At 59.6% G+C, this 15100-nt stretch overlaps 2 protein-coding genes across 11 annotated transcripts in view; both read right to left on the bottom strand.

The window, feature by feature from the left end:
- Nucleotides 1-21: 21 nt before the first annotated feature.
- Nucleotides 22-1510, bottom strand: LOC123621161 (translation initiation factor IF-2-like). The gene is made up of 2 exons (XM_045526999.1): nucleotides 696-1510; nucleotides 22-608 (listed from the first exon to the last, which is right to left on the bottom strand). Exons 1-2 carry the CDS (start codon nucleotides 820-822, stop codon nucleotides 22-24), a joined length of 714 nt encoding a protein of 237 aa, XP_045382955.1. The 5' UTR covers nucleotides 823-1510.
- A 5426-nt stretch (nucleotides 1511-6936) lies between these two features.
- The window catches only part of BCAS3 (BCAS3 microtubule associated cell migration factor), a 553048-nt gene continuing 544884 nt past the window's right edge, over nucleotides 6937-15100 (bottom strand). For 7 of the 10 annotated variants that reach the window (XM_045525584.1, XM_045525588.1, XM_045525587.1 and 4 more), the window contains 2 exons: nucleotides 11062-11152; nucleotides 6937-7754 (listed from right to left, as the gene is read on the bottom strand). In XM_045525584.1, coding sequence (XP_045381540.1) covers nucleotides 7718-7754; nucleotides 11062-11152 — 128 coding nt within the window. In that variant the 3' untranslated portion in view covers nucleotides 6937-7717. The remainder of the gene's footprint in view (nucleotides 7755-11061; nucleotides 11153-15100) is intronic. The other 3 variants (XM_045525586.1, XM_045525590.1, XM_045525592.1) reach the window with 1 other exon arrangement.

Below are 15100 nucleotides of genomic sequence, written 5' to 3'. Positions count from 1 at the left end.
CCTCAGCAGTAAGAAAACATGTCAACAGAATAAAATATTAACCAATGACGGACCGGCGGGCCCCGAGACCCCTCCCCCTGCCCCGGCCCCCACCTCGCCGCCCGCGCCCGCGCCTCCCTGCTCCCGGACTGGAAAGCGCGGAGGGCCGACCTGACCCGCCGTCAGGGCCCGAGGCGAGGGGTACCCGGGTCCCAGGGCACTGGGGAAGGGCCCCCAGCCGCACGCCAGCCCCAAGTGCAAAGCATTGACACGGCCCGGAGAGGAGAGGGAGCACCCTCCTTCTCCCGCTCCTGGAGGCCCAGCAGCTCTGGCCCGCGCCCCAGCCTGGCCTCCGACCCGGCTCCCAGTCGCGGCGCCGCCTGGGGTCCCGGCGCTCCGGAAGAAGGCTGCAGGCTCCGTAAAGCGAGGCCAGTGGGCGGGCGAATCGGGAGGCTCGGGTGGCCGAGGTCCGGGAGCGGAACCCAGGTGGCGGGAGCTGGTGAGTGGAGCCATGGCAGAGCCCCGCTGGGCCTGGCACGGGCGGGAGCGGGACGCGGCGGCCTTGCGCTCAGGAAACGCGGGGAACCCCCAGGCCCGCGCCTCTTCTCGCAGGAAGACTCCGAAGGAACCTGGAATTCCCAGCAGGCCCTGGACTCAGCCCTGAGCTCGCTGGCGGCGGGGAGAGCGGGTCGTGGGGACTGGGAAGGTGAGCGCACCTTCTGCTGAGCACAGGCGGCACTGTGCGGGCGGATCCCGGACCCCGATTCTGCACCCGCGACTGAACGAATTTTCGCCGTATGCGGTACTGGAGACGCAAGTCTCCCTTTTCCTGAACATCGGCATCCTTTCTCTGCTCTCCTAGTCACTTTTCTAGAGTTTGTTTCCATCTCTTGGAAGCGCACGTCTCCCGAGTTCAGGAGTGCTGAGTAACACGTGCGGGAGTCGTGGTGTCTGCACGCACCTGTGGTTGACCCCTGCCTCCGTGATCATTCTTAGTCTTCAGTCTTCCAGCAGCCCCAGTATTTTTTCTCCATGGTGCGTGTTTGTGTGTGTGTGTGTTTCCTGCCCAGTATGGTGCCCTCTGTGTGCAGCAAGAGCTGTAACTCTAGGTATGCAAAGGGAGAGTGGAACGACCACGCACCTGTCTCAAATCTGGCTAGGCGCGGCCCCTCAGGCCCTGCTGGTCGTGTTCCAAGGACAAGACGGAGCATGCATGCACTAGCCACGGGTGACATTCCCACTCGTACAACAAATGCAAGTGTGGGTGAGTTTGGCCCGCACGGGCTCTATGCCCGCATAGTGGGCACATACATCCCACATCCAACAGTGACCTAGGCAGGTGCCCGCCCGCTGCGCACACCCAGTGGCAGGGCACCTCGCAGCTCAACGCTTAGAGGTGGTTAGTAGAGGCTGGATCGCTCCTGGCAGTGCGGGTTTGAGACCGGCAGAAGTATTTTGGCCTCCACGACCTTTTTTTCTACTTTGCAGAGCCAACCCCAAGGCTTCCAAAAACTCCTCATCGCGGCGCACATGTTGGCGCTACCCCCACAGGGTTTTCTCCACGACCTCGCTCTTGGCTAGGTCACTTCTCTCTTAGTACCTCTTCTCTGCCTAGAACGAATCTTTGGCTCCGCGTTGCGCAGTCTACTCAGCTGGGGCAGGGTCCATTGCAGTTTTGCACAGGCAAAGACTTGCCAGCTCCACCTTAGGCGAGATGTGGCCCCTTGGGGTGGGACCCGTGTGGACACGTTTGCGCTGTCGGTGAAATGACCAGGTAATAGCCAGGGGAGTTTTCCTTAGCCCAGAATCCAGGGCCTGGGAATCTGTGAATATATTTACGAAATCGTGTTATGTGTAGACACGTACTTTCGTACTTCTAAGAATGTGTGTACATCTAAGCGAGTGCATTTTAGACATTTTCGTGGGGAGAGTCCGTAGGTGGTCCAGGGGTCAAAGGCCTGGAGAGTTTGCAACACGCAGACCTGGGTTATTTGCCCAAGAAACCCAGCGGCGACGGTGCAACAGCTATATTTGGGGACCGCAATCCTACCTACAGAGCCACCGACATGCCCTCTGGCTTTCTCAGACTCTTTCCCAGTTGGGATCCCACCACCTGCCCCGCCCCTCCGTCCCGCAACACCCTGAAGTCTTGCTGTAGACGCTGTTGGATTCTGTGTCGCCCCCCGCCCCCTGCGCCCCCGCTTCCAGTCCCAGCCCAACTCTCCAGTTAGGAATATCCTTGGCTCAGGGAAAACTGGCGCTAGGGAGGCCTGGACGGCCCTGGAGCGGCGCCGTGCAGCCCACAGCTCCCGCTCGGCCCCTCCCCCTCCTGGGTTTACCCTCCTTCCCCTTCCCAGGAACAGGCGCCCCTGGGGGAGTCCCCCCGGCCGAGTGTGCGTGTTTCTTTAAGAGGCCCCGGGGGGCGCCTCCCAGGCCGCCCGGGGCTGGAGGGGGAGGGCAAGGGCGGGGGCGGCTGGCGCCAGGCGGCCGAGGCTCCACAACAAAGCTCCGGCCCCTGTCACTTCGCATCGGCCGGGCCCCGCAGACGGGCGGGGGACGCGCGCTCAGCCGCCCCTCCCTCTCCCAGGCGGGCCCGGGCCGGGGCGTCGGGCGGGCGCGGCCTCCGGACCTCAGGCCCTCGCGCGCGTCAGTGCGCTCCGCGCTTCCCGCAACAACGAAATCGGGCGGGGCAGCCTGGGCCGGGTGGGGCCGCGGTCCTGAGCCCCACTGGGCTACCCGTCCGTCCTCTGGCCCGTAACCTCTCTCAGGGTCAAGGGACACTGTTGGGACCTTCCCCGGGTTGAACTCAAAGGGGATCCCCGCCGTTGTCTTCGTCTGTGTGACTGGGAATGGATTTGCGTGGGCCCGCGCGGAGTGGATGGCAGGAACGCTCGGGCATGTGTGGCCATGTGGCAGAGGGGACGGACGTGCTTCCGAGTAACGGGGCGCTGGCATAAGACTGGCATTAAGCGCTCGGTAGCATATGAATGTGCCCAGGCTAAGCTCGGTGACGTGTGTGGCCCCTTGCGTATGACCAGCGGTGTGGGTGCCACTGGGCGCCTCCGTGCCCGTCTGGACGTGCAGTGCGTGTGCGTGAATGAAGACCCTCCCGCGGACGGCGTTGCTTCCCATCGCGGCTTCCCTGCCGGACCCGTACCTCCCGGAGCCTTGGCGCCAGCCAGCCCGGTTTAGCGGCCGGGCCAGGCTCCCCCGCGGTCCCAGGTCTGGCTGGGGTGGGGGCCGCGGCCTTGGTGACCCCAGCCCGCAGCGGCCGGGTCTGTCCCGGCCACTTAAACAAATTGCGGCTGACAGGCGCGCAGTCTCTCTGGAGCCGCTGCCCGCCCGTCGCCTCTCTCCAGTCCCAATTATCCCGCGCAGGGTCGGGCCAACGGGTTGGGATGGGGCGGGGGACGTGGGGAGAGCAGGCAGCCCAGCTTCTTCCTGGTCGCGGTGTGGCCCCGGCCTTATGCCAGGATAGGCGGCGGGGCCACTTCCTACAGTTAGGCCCGGGGAAGTGCCTCCGCAGCCACCGCCTGTGTGGCCCTGTCCCTCGTCTTCTAGGCTGATGCGAGGGCGAGGCCCAGCCTGGCTGCTATGGGCCTGGACAGATCCGGCCCTGCTTTGCACCTGAGGGCGAGATCACAAGGCCGAGAACCAAGGCCACGTCCCCGCCGGATTCTGGGTGACTTCCCCAGAGTTTGGGGGATCCCGTAACCCTGGGGGCTCCAGACTACTCACTGCTCTAGGGCCGCGGTCCCACGGATCGCGGCTGTGCGCTTGGAACACCGCGGTCGGCAGAAGTGACGTGCGCGTCTGTGAACTTGCATGTGCGGACGTGCGTGAGTGTGAAATCATGGGTGCGGGTGTTTGGGATCACGGGAGCGGGAACAGGGCACTCTGCCGAGTGGTTTGAGAGAGGGGGTAAAGCGCAGGAAGGACCCCTAGGACGGGCCCACCTGCGACAGAGGGGCGGGGCTGGCCCTCCGGCGCGCTCAGCTGGCTCTTGATTCGCTTTCAGAAGCTCTTATGCAAGGAGGTGAGGGGAGAGGGCAGGATTCCCTGGAGCAGTTTGGGGGTAGCGCTCTAGCTGCACCCCCTCCACCGCCTGATGCCCTGTTAAGGAGCTACCTGGCCTGTCCCGTTGGCCTCAGTGCCTCCAACCACCTTTTCGCCTTCTTGACCTGCACTTTCCCCTTTACCTGTTTGGGCTCTGTCGCTCCTCCAGGCAGGACATGCTCCTCTCTCCTCACCTCCCCACCCCCCTTTTCCAGATGAGGACTCTGAAGCCCAGAGGTGCAATTTACCCAAGAGCACACAGGTGTTGGTGACAGAGCTCAGATGGGACCCTGGGACTTTAAAACAGAGCATGCCCAAATCCACTCCTTAGAAGGTGGTGATGCCATGGCTGCCGAGCTACCTACTCCTGCTCATACAGCAAGGCAATACTGAGACTCCAGGGCCTCCACCCTTGTCTGGGCTCCTGCTTTGAATGAATGCAAGGCACACAGGATGCTGTCTCCCTTTGCCCTAGAGCTTCCAGTTCCAGGTCTGCAGGAGGAGGCTGCTCTCCCAGTTCCACAGGGATGAGGGAGCAGCTGCAGAGTTAGTCGGGCCCAGGCTGGAAGCCTGAGGGAGTGAGGCACAGGGGAGTGGGATCAGAGTCCTGGACTGTGTGGGGGCACAGAAGGTCAGCTCAGATTCAGGCCCCTCTAAGAGAACTGGCTGAGGCAGGAAGCAGCAAGGTGCAGACAGGGGTCAGCTGACTAGCTGTGTGACTTCATGACCTTGGGCAAGCCCTGTCCTTCTCTGGGGCTCAGGCTTGTCATCTGCAAAAAACGAGTATCTCCCAGTGCTCTTAGGTACCTTCTAGTTTAGAGAGTCTCTGATCTGTGAAAATAAAAAAATTACTACTGAGAAATCATCTCCAATTCCAGACTAGGGGCCGCCTGGCCTGAGCTGTGCCTGTTTACAGAGGAGCTGGCCCTGCTGTTGGTGCTTGTGTGCCTGAATGTGCCTTGGGACCACTGGGCCTTTTCTCCAATCAATCCTAGACAGTACCCTCGCTCCTCCAGTTGCCACCCCCACTCCTGCCAGCCTCTTTCCAGATCATTAAGATATTTTTCCTCCATCAAATTGATAGGGAGTCCATAGTAATTTGTCCATTGAATAGGTAGTGCTGAGGATCAAGGAGGTCACATGGCTCCTCAAGGTCACCTGGTCTGGCCACAATTAGATTCATGTTCTGATGACCTCCTAGGTGATGCCATCATGAGGTCTGCTGGGGCTGAGGGTGAGGCAGAGATCGCCCTGGATGTTATCTGTAGAGGACAGGATGCTGGCTGCTCTGGGGGCCAGTGGACAGTAAGGTCCCCCACCCTGGGGCCCAGCTCTCACTTCCAGCTGATTACAGACTATGGCAGGGTCTATAACCTCTCCAATTAGCCGGGGGCCAGGCCCAAGGCCTTTCTGATAACCTGTGCTCCAGTGGCAGCCGCCATGGGGCCAGCTTATCTGGCCTCTCTTATCCTCACCCTTCCCCCACATACTCAGAGTTGGCCTGACTGCTCGAGCAGATGAATAACCAGATTGTCCTGCAAGCTCAGCCGACAAGTCCAGCCCTACACCCACCACTTTCCCTGACTGGAGGAGGCCACAGCTGTTTTGCCCCCACTGGAGGGGAAGGGCTGGGCCACAGAGGACTCCTGACTCTAAGCTGCCAGCCAGTTCCCTGCATGGCTGACAGAGCTCCTGGCGGCAAGGTCTTTGCCCCATCCACGTGCCCTAGGGTGGGTTCAGAGGGGCTCGTGCGTCCTAGAGCTCCTAGAGCTTCTGGACCCATCCCCAGGGTGCCAGGCCATGGGCAGCAGGCACAGGCAGCCTGGTGGCACTCTCCTCCCTGTCCCCTTTTGACTGAAACACTGTTGTAGCTGGGGCGTGGGGGTGGTGCCAGCCCATCAATGTCTCCAATCTGCGAAATGGGGAAAAGTTGCAGCTTCCTCAGCAGCCCCCACTGGCCAAGCCCGGGCCTCCTTATGTGCCCAGCATGCCTCACTCGGATGTGACTTCTCACCGTGCAGGTGCCCAGGCAGGAGGGACTGTCTCCTGAGCTTACAGAGCCTAGTGTGATTCAGGCCCCCTTCTCCCAACATGCCCAACTGACCTGGTGGAGAGAACTGAAAATTAAGTCTCTTCTCAGTGCCAGGGGAGGGGTGTGTGTGAAGGGGGCAGGGGCCCCAGCTCCGGCCGATGGTTGATTGGAAATCCTGCTTGTCTGTGAACTCAACTCTTCTATGGCTGTTCCATTAAACTTCACCCCAAACCACACATGGCTCAGTGGGTTTTCTTCAATCGCCCAAGGCCTCCCTGGGGTCTCTGGAATGTGTGGGCCGGGGAAGAGGGTGACTAGCATTAGCATTAGTCTCCTGCCTGCTCAACACACCTTTTTGCTCCCCCTGCTCCTGTCTCCTTGTTGTTATTCACTTTAGGTCCAGAATTGGGAGGGGAGGAAAACAAAATCAGGAACTTGTCATCGGAGGTTCTAGCCAGGTTTCATGAATACCCACCTTCACCTGACTGCTGTCCCATCTTCTGAGTTTGAAAAGAGAGGCAACTACAAGGTGTCCCAAAGATGAGGCCAGAGGCTCTGCCAAGCACTCCTCCCCACAGCAACCCACCAGCAGCACGTGGCGAGGGCCTGACTGGCCTCGACTGCCACACCAGGAGGGTCTGAGCCTGAGGTGCCCCGACACACGCCTCTGGTAACGGGCAAGGAGCTTGGAGAATGGACTTAAATCAGGCCCCACCCAGATGCCAGAGCAGAAGTTCTTCCCATTCCTACCCTCCACAGATCTCCCCCCACTGCAAGTTGCACGAGGAGCAGTGCTGGGAGCCCAGCAATGAGGCCCACAGGACTCTGCTCAGCATTTGGAGAGGACCCTGACCCCAGCGACTCAAGGATAGACACCAACTGCAGCGTGATTTATTAGACAAGACGTGCACTTTCGACAGGGCCTCAGTAACCAATTTCCTTCACTGAACAGTACAGGACCGGGGTAAAAGGGCTTAAAGATAAGAAAAATTCTTCCCATGAGCCGATGGGGAAGGAAGGGAGGAAGGGGAGGTATCTCCTTCTCTTCTCCTTCCCTAATACTCTGGGCCTCAGTTCACCCCATGCTGGAGCAGGGCTGACCAAGGGAAGCTGGGGGCAGTGTGTGTCACAGCCAGAGGAGGCTGGGGCTGAGACCGTCCACGCAGGGTCAAATGCTCTGCTGGACCATCCACCCTCTCCCCACCCGAGATATGGTCACTGTTCCAGGCCCCTGTGGGTATGTTAAAAAATACAAAAGCGGATCCAATGCAGGATGTCATGTGCAAACAGAGAAGGGACTGAGCTTCTGCAGTCTCTCTTGGCCACAGCCCCCACTGACAGGCGCGGCAGGGGTCAGGTACACGAAGGTGCTTTGGAGAAGGGTCTCTTCTCAATCCAGGTAGGATGGGTGGCTGCTGTCACTAAGCTTAGGGAAGGTGGTTGATGAAAGAGGAAACTGAAGGGTAGGACCAGAGGGGGGCTTCTCCCCTCCTCCAGCAGGCGAGCGGGCTGGCCAGCCAGAAGCAGGTTGCTGGTACCTACGGGAAGCCAGTAGGGAAGAGGCTGAGGGGCTGACTCTCGTTGGTGGGAAGTGGAGATCGGTAGCCATCGAAGTTTCTTGGGATGCTGCCACTGGTGGAACCGGAGCTGTTACTCAGAGTCTCGATGCTTCCCTCTCGCTGAAGTTCTGCAAGACAGAGGAGCGGCCAGGCATGGTCAGAATGGGGCATGTGGGGGGGGGGGGTCGGGGCACACCCTGGGCCAGGCACCATTCTGGGTCCACTGACATCCTTCTGCAGGGAGATCCCCACCTGTTCCCCAGATGGGCAGGCGGCAGCTCAGGTCACAGGGAGGTTCAGCCAGAGGAGGGAGAAGCCCCCCTGGCTGGCAGATTCCAGTTTTAGACCATGGTCTTTGCCTCATTGTGGGGAAGCCCTTTAGGCTAGAAGTATGGCCACTCCGATGACCTGTGTGGACGGCACTGCTCTTCGCAGGGCACGAGCCCACACCGGCACACGCACTCATGCTCAGCCAGCATGCTCCCCAAGTCCACGGGTGAGGCGGAGGGCACAAGCCAGGACATAGGAAGGACCACAGCCTCCCAGCCTGACCTGTCCCCACCTCTGCTTTCCTGCCCCGCCTGGCCCTGGAGCTTCCACCCCGGCTGTGCGATCACTTGCTCACTCATCCACACCCACACCGTCCGCCTGCTGGCCAGGCCTCCGCTCATCTCTGGCACCTCCTGGAAAGTGTCCTGTTTCCCTGTAGGAGGGAATGCTTGGTTTGAGAGGGGCCTGCTCCAAGGGAGAAAGGGTCCCGGTTTGCCTGGTTTGCCCGGGGTGACTCCTTTCTCCCTTCCTCTCAGCCCCCAAGTGTCCCAGGTGTCCCTCAGATGTACATGCTCAGAGTCAACCTGTAAGACAGGCAGGGAGGCTCCCGCCCTCCCTCCTCCCCTCGCCTGGCCCCTGCACAGCCATGCTGCCAGCCTGGCTGTGGCAACTTGGCCCTCTCACTCAGCTGTGGGCACCTTAACTGCCCACCATCTCTTGACCCAAGACAGGTTCTGGGGTAGGTGGGGTGGGAATAGAACTCCCTGCTGTTGAATACAAAGAAGAAATTACTTCTTGACTTTTTGAAGGTGGCCAGTTCCTACTGCCTTTCAGTCCCTTGCAGTGTGTTCTGAAATGTGGCACACACATACTCAGGCAGTCTCTGGGGTCTGTCACAAGCCAAGATGTGGCAACCTATCCTTCTCCAAGGCACACCTGCCAGTGACTGGGGGCATTTGGCCTGTCCACCTCAGGAGTGCAGGACCTCAAGGCAGTCACTTGGAACAGCAAGGTGTGCTCAAATACTACACTTATCTGGTCTGGCTTGAGACCTTGCTCCCAGGCCCCCTGCCACAACACGCACAGCACAGCTGGCTTTGGTTAGGGAGGGAAGGGGTCATGGGCGTCACCAGCCAGCCAGGAAGTAACCACTGGCCCTCGCACCCTGCAGGCCACCCCAAAGCACTGAGGCTGCAGAATGGAGGGGGCAAAGGAAACCACCTGGGCCCGGGTGTGAGGGGCCCTCAGGACACTTCAGCCAAGTCTGGGGCCCAGGCCTGGGCTGGATGGGGACACTGGGACACCAGAACCTCTCAGCAGTTTGCGGGCTGTGGAAGGAGGCGGCTGTGGACATACGCTGAGGGCCTGGCTATGGTCCCTGATCTCCAAGAGACGCGGGCTGCCCTGCTGGGCCTCTACCGGGGAAAGAGTTATCTGGATATGGATAGAAAACAAGGCAGGTGGCTCCTGGGTGGAATCTCTTTTTTCCTGCTCATTCTTCGATCTCACCCTAATTTGGGGGTACAGACCATTATGCCACGAGAGGAAGAGGATGGGAAAGCAAAGAGCAGACCCTGGGAATTCTATATGGAAGCTTCAGACTCCAAGGGGGCTTCCTCCACTCCCCTCTTTCTCCATACGCAAGTCAAGGAGTGTGCGGGCGGGCAGTCGCTGAGGCCCCATCCGGTTGGGTTTGGAGGCCCTTGCCCTCATGCACGGCCGTCCCGGCACTAGGGGGCGCTGACAGCAGGACCAGGAGGGCAGGGAGCACCAGCAGAGCACCAGCAGTAGCAAGAGAAGCAGGGGCTTCCTGAGGATCTGCACACCAGGTCCAAGGAAGAAAGCCCCAGATGAAGGAGCAGGAAAGACCACCAGGATGGGGGAAGATCAGCCCCTTCTCAGAGCTGAGGGACAGCCCCAACAGCCTTGATGCAAAATGCCAACACGTCCACCTTTCCAGGGAAGCCGAGAAAACCAGAGCCTGGGACCAAGCACGGTACCCCCACTGCCCTGGGGGCAGGACCCCAGTAACACCCCCAGCAGCCTCAGTGACCCCGCCACCTAAGTCTGAGTGGACACACCCCATCCCAGCATGTGACAGTGCGGGGCTGGTTGCCCAGGGCCTTACTGGATGAGCTTGCTGCTCCTCGGGGCCAGGTGAGCCTGAGCTGCCTTGCTCCCACTTTCTCTTCACCGCTTAGGCCCAGGGAAGATGTAAGCGGGTAGGCTTCTCCCGCACCCCACATCCCAGGGTAACCCAGGCCCTGCGGGGTTTCTCTGTTGGCTGCCATTGCCCTGGCTAGGCCTGTACTGTGCACTTGGGTCCCCTGCCCTGCAAACCCACTCCAAAGCCCAAGTGGTCTATCTACAGCACAAACCTCATCTTGCTTTCCTTCTGCTTAAAAACCTCCCACGACTCCTAACAGTCCCAAAGATAGAGTGTGAACTCCCCAGCACTACAAAATGGCCTTCCGTGACCTGCCCCCCAGACCCCACCTCACTAGTGTCACCCACTATTATGTCTGAGGAACCAAAGTAACCAGCTGTGCGGTTCTGGACCCCCCTCCTCTCCAGGCTGCTTTAGGCCTCTGGGCCTGTGCTCACAGACCTTCCTCTGACTGAGAGCCCTTCCGGCTCTCTGGGCCCCAGAACACCTGCTCATCTTCCAAAGCTTAGCACAAATGGCCACTCCACAGCGGGCCTGTCCTGTTCCCTGGCAGAGCTGGCCGGGCCTCATCGTGCTCCGTGCTGACTCCTAGACTAGGCCCTCCAACCCGCCCATGTGTGTCTCCCCGTGCAGGTGGAGAGCCCCTCAGGGGCGGGTTCTGTGCCTTATATCTCTGTGTCCCCAGTGGCAATCACAGGGCCTGGAAAATTGCTAGTGCGCCAAACACATTTCTGAAATGAATGAATGACGTGGCAAGGGGAGGTGGGGGCCCATTCCTCAGCATGGACTAACAGTGAAAGAACCAGGGGCCTGGCTGGCCCTGGCACAGTCTCCTGGGCACTTTTCTACATGGTTCTCTCACACCCTTTCTCTTCTTCCCACTGCGGACAGACTGAGCGTGGGGGCGCAGAGTGGAGGAGCTGCACGCAGATTCCCCTCCAGTCATCCCGGCCGCCCAGCCCTAGGAGCAAGCGGCAAATGGAAACGTGTGGCCTTACCTTCCTCCATCCCGAATGCATGCTTTGTTACTGTTGGGTTGCTCACGGACGCTGGGCTGTTGGCATTGTTTTTTTTTTCCTTTTTTTTTCCCTTTTGAAAAGAAAAGCATTGAGGAATCTTTTTGGAAAAGATATGGACAACGATTGAGAAGTACACTGATCTCTGCAAGCAGGTGGAGAGGGTGTCGGGAGGCACAGGTATCACACTGGGCGGAGGGGAAGCTTGCAGTGGAGCTCTGCAGTCAACGAGGACAGTGACATGCGTGTGTAGGGGCTGGGGACTGGTCAGTCTTGGGGGTCCCAGAGATGGAACTGCTGTGACAGTGCCAGGACCCCCTTCAGCATGGGGGTGGGGGCAGAGGAGTCACACATTGAGCATGAAGAACAGCTCTGGGAAGGGAGAGACCAGGACCCAGGGCCCATGCGGTGCCAGACGGGGCCCCATGCGGGTGGGCTGCTGGACGAGGAAGAGGAGAGGGAGGCAGGCTGCACAGTTTCCAGGGCCACCTCTGGACCTTTTGACTCACTGGCCCAGCTTCTGGCTGCTGTCTCCTTCCCCCACCCCAAGACCCCAGGCCGAGGCAGCTCTCCAGCAGCTGAGGTGGGCTGTAAGGGAAAGCCCACCAGAGACCTGCCAGGGCCCAGGAGAGAGTGCTGGGGGCTCTGCGACAGGGAGCAAGGGAAGCATCCCCAGCAGCACCCGCCCCCCGGGTGTGGCAATTCTGGTTGATGGGGAAAGGTTACTCTAAAACAGCTGCTCCCCAGGCCCCCAAGTAGGGTAGGGGGCGAGAAGTGGCTCCCAGGTTATCAGCTGGACTCAAACATAAGACAATCTCATTGTGACCTCACACTCTCCAAGGACTTGGTACCCCTGGGTGGCAGGTGCTGTATCCCTGTCTTGCAGATGGGAAAACCAAGGGAGTATAAGAAGCCACCAGCCCTGGGTTATGCACCACCCAAGACAACTGGCACTGGTGCAGGCCACAGGATGTTGACAGCTCCAGGCGTCACTAACACTGGTCCCCACACCCAGCCCGGCTGTGTCCACCCATTCACCATGGGCTCTTTCTGGAAAAGGGGCCTGTTGCCGTCAGCTGCCCCTCTGTGCCATGGGCCAGGATGGGCAGGCTGCAGGGGGACAACAGACTGAGAAGCAACTAAAAGGGCAGCACCTCAGCTCTCATGAAATGAGTGAGGGATGAGAAAGCCCGATCCTCATGTTGCCCCCACTCCACATGGAGCTTGTCAAAATCCAAAGGTGTGAGAGCCGGTGAGGAAGGGCGGCTGGCCTTGTTAAGGACAAGCCAGCCAGTTACCTGAGGGTATGCTGAGGGAGACATGGGGAGGGGTGGCTCTCCATCTGAGAGGAGGACAGGCACAGCCACACCTTGCCCTGAGCTGGGGGGTGCAGAAGGAGCTGCCCCTCACCCCACAGTGGCATGCTCTGCTCCCTGGAGCTATGGGTAGAGCATTCCCAGGGAGGGGGTGAAAACTAAGTGAGATGAGGGGAGATCTGGGGAAGCCCAAGTGGGTGGGGGACCCCAGCAGAGGGTCAGAAATGGAGTCTTCCAGCTTGGTGTCTCTAGCTTGCTTCCAGGCTGGGTGGCAGGGGGTATGTGTGGCCAATCAGAAGCCCTGAGAGAAGCTCCTTTGGCTCTGGTAGGTGGGGCACTGTCGGGAGCCCAAGTCTCAGGGACACAGAGGCCTGTTTCTGGGACCTGAGAGGGTCAGTGAGGGCAGTGCTGTGTTTGTGGGAAGACGGTGCCTGGGGCCCCTGGCTCAGCCTCTGGGCAGCCCTGGCTCTTCCACTTCCACAAAGGAGCAGCGTCTACGGCTCAGTACCTGAGCATCACGACAGATGCTGCTCGCTGAAGGAACAGCCAGAGCACTGTGATCGGGCCCTGGCTGCAGCCACCCCGTCCCCAGCTAACAACCTAAGCTGCCTGCTGGGTACAGGATGAGACCTCAGGGCGCAGTCTGACCCCACACCACGGCTCTGCCCACCTGCGCAGTGAGAAGGGCGAATGTTTCCCCAGCTTCAGAGAAGGCAAAGGGGCGCCAGCCCAGGTTAGGGGAGGCAGTTTAGGGAAGTGGTTAGAGCACAGGCTCTGGCTACCTGCTACCTGAGAGACTATGGGCGTGTCACTCAAATCTCTTGCCTCACATTCCCAAACATGAGAATAACAGTGTGTGTTTCATAGCCGGGTTGTAAGAATGAAATTAAATAATGCATATAGAGTGCATCACAAACTGCTTGACGCTTCCAGTCAGCAAATGTGAGTTATGATTGTTGCAATCAGATTAGTCATTGTGATCATCCACAGGACGTCAGGGGCCCTGTCCAGCCTCCCTCCCCAGCAGGTGTCTCTGCCATCCAGGACCCCACTTGCTTGGCCTCCACTAGAGCTTGAGAAGGATTCTTTTCTTTTTTTTAATCAAGAAATGGCCCAGGGAGGAAGATGGCAGATGTGTGTTTACAGCTTTTCATTTCCCTTCTTGCCTCCTTGCAAATACTCTCTTCCAAGATGGAAAATAAATTTCCAACCCTGTTGACATGCATTGATTTTTCCCTCCTGCATCCCCCTCCCAGTTCTCCCACATTAGCAGGAACTGTGGTTAAGACCCCTGCCTGGGTTGGGCTTGGTGATAGCCCAGGGGAGCGGACGGCCACACAGCCCTATCTTGCCCAGTGTCTGGCTCAGAGGAGGTCTGCAACAAACAGAAACAGCTTCAGTTCCCTTCTGCTTGAGGACTCCTGGGTGGGGAGTGAGGGGTGTGTGTGTGTGTTGGGTGGGGGAGTCCTCTCCTTAAGAGTCAGGGATTTTCAGCATTTTCTCTTGAAGGGTTATATGGGAAGGAGACCAGGGACACAGGACTGCTATGAGTTCAACAAATTGACTCAAATGGGGTCTTCCCCAAGCAATCAACTTTGTCAGCAAGGGGCCTGCAGACCAGCTATGCAAAATGGGCCTCAGCGCTGGGAGGGTTTGGATGCATTTTGTGGGGCTAAGCACAGTTGGCAGCTTCCTGCAGCTGGCACCTGGAAAGATGGTTCAGATGCCAACTAGGAGGTGGCCCTGGCAGACGTGGCTAGGGGCTGCTTGTCTTACACCACTCCTGGGCCTGGAAACTATTGCTCTCTCTTCCAGAGTGAGGCTGAGGAGGTGGGGGAGCGGGGCTGCTCAGTGAGACATAGACTGAGTTGGCTGAGATTGCCTCTAAAACCCTGACAGCTCTGTTGGAGACCACACTCTGGGCAGGAGCCAGCCTCAGCCCCCAGGGCACTTTTTAGGAGGTGAAAAGTGCAGCAGTTAAAGGCGGCAGCTATGGGGAGGCCTCACTTCCCAGGCACTCAGCACACCCACCTCCCAGGCGCCGGCTCCCCTGCACCTTCCCTCTCCCTCCCCTCCAGCAAGTGTGGGGCTCCTCCCCCTTGGGCACCTCCCTCAGGCTTCAGACACCAGCAGAGCAGGGGGCCTCCTTGCCGACCAGCAGCCAGAGTGGGAGGAGGGGGGCTGGGCCTGGGGGAGCCAGAGAAGGGAGTCCCCTTTCTCCTCCAGCAGGGGTTCTGTTCCCTTCCCAAGCAGGAGGGAGGAGGGCAGCCGTCTGAGCTGAGGGGCTGAGGATGAAAAGGCTCTTCCTCCTCCTGATAATAGGCATCCTGGTTTGGGCTGCTGGGACCGGGGAGCAGATGAAAGCAGGGCTAACTCTGGCCTGCTGTTATCTCTGGGGCTTAACACCTAAGTTTGAGCAGACCCCTGGCCGGCTGCCGCCACATACCCTGGTGCCTCAGCACACGCGGCCTGCATTCCTGAGAGCTCTCGCCTTCAGCCTGAGTGCTGAGGCCTGGGGCAGCCACCGGCCTAGCTTGTGTTCATGACTCCTGCAGGTACTGAGACCCAGAATGTTGCTGCAGGAGGCGTCTGCGCTCAGCGCCAAACACTGGCGGCAAATCTCTGGTGCTCCTGGTGCAGGGTGCCCGGAGCTGCTGCCCTCGGCCACCGGGCCTATGCATGGGTGCCCAACAGCCTCAGCAGGG

Source organism: Lemur catta, chromosome 15 (genome assembly GCF_020740605.2).
Source record: "Lemur catta isolate mLemCat1 chromosome 15, mLemCat1.pri, whole genome shotgun sequence".
In the NCBI taxonomy this organism is placed as follows: Eukaryota; Metazoa; Chordata; class Mammalia; order Primates; family Lemuridae; genus Lemur; species Lemur catta.
The sequence above is the reverse complement of the archived record's forward strand: the minus strand, read 5'-3'. Positions and strand labels throughout refer to the sequence as shown.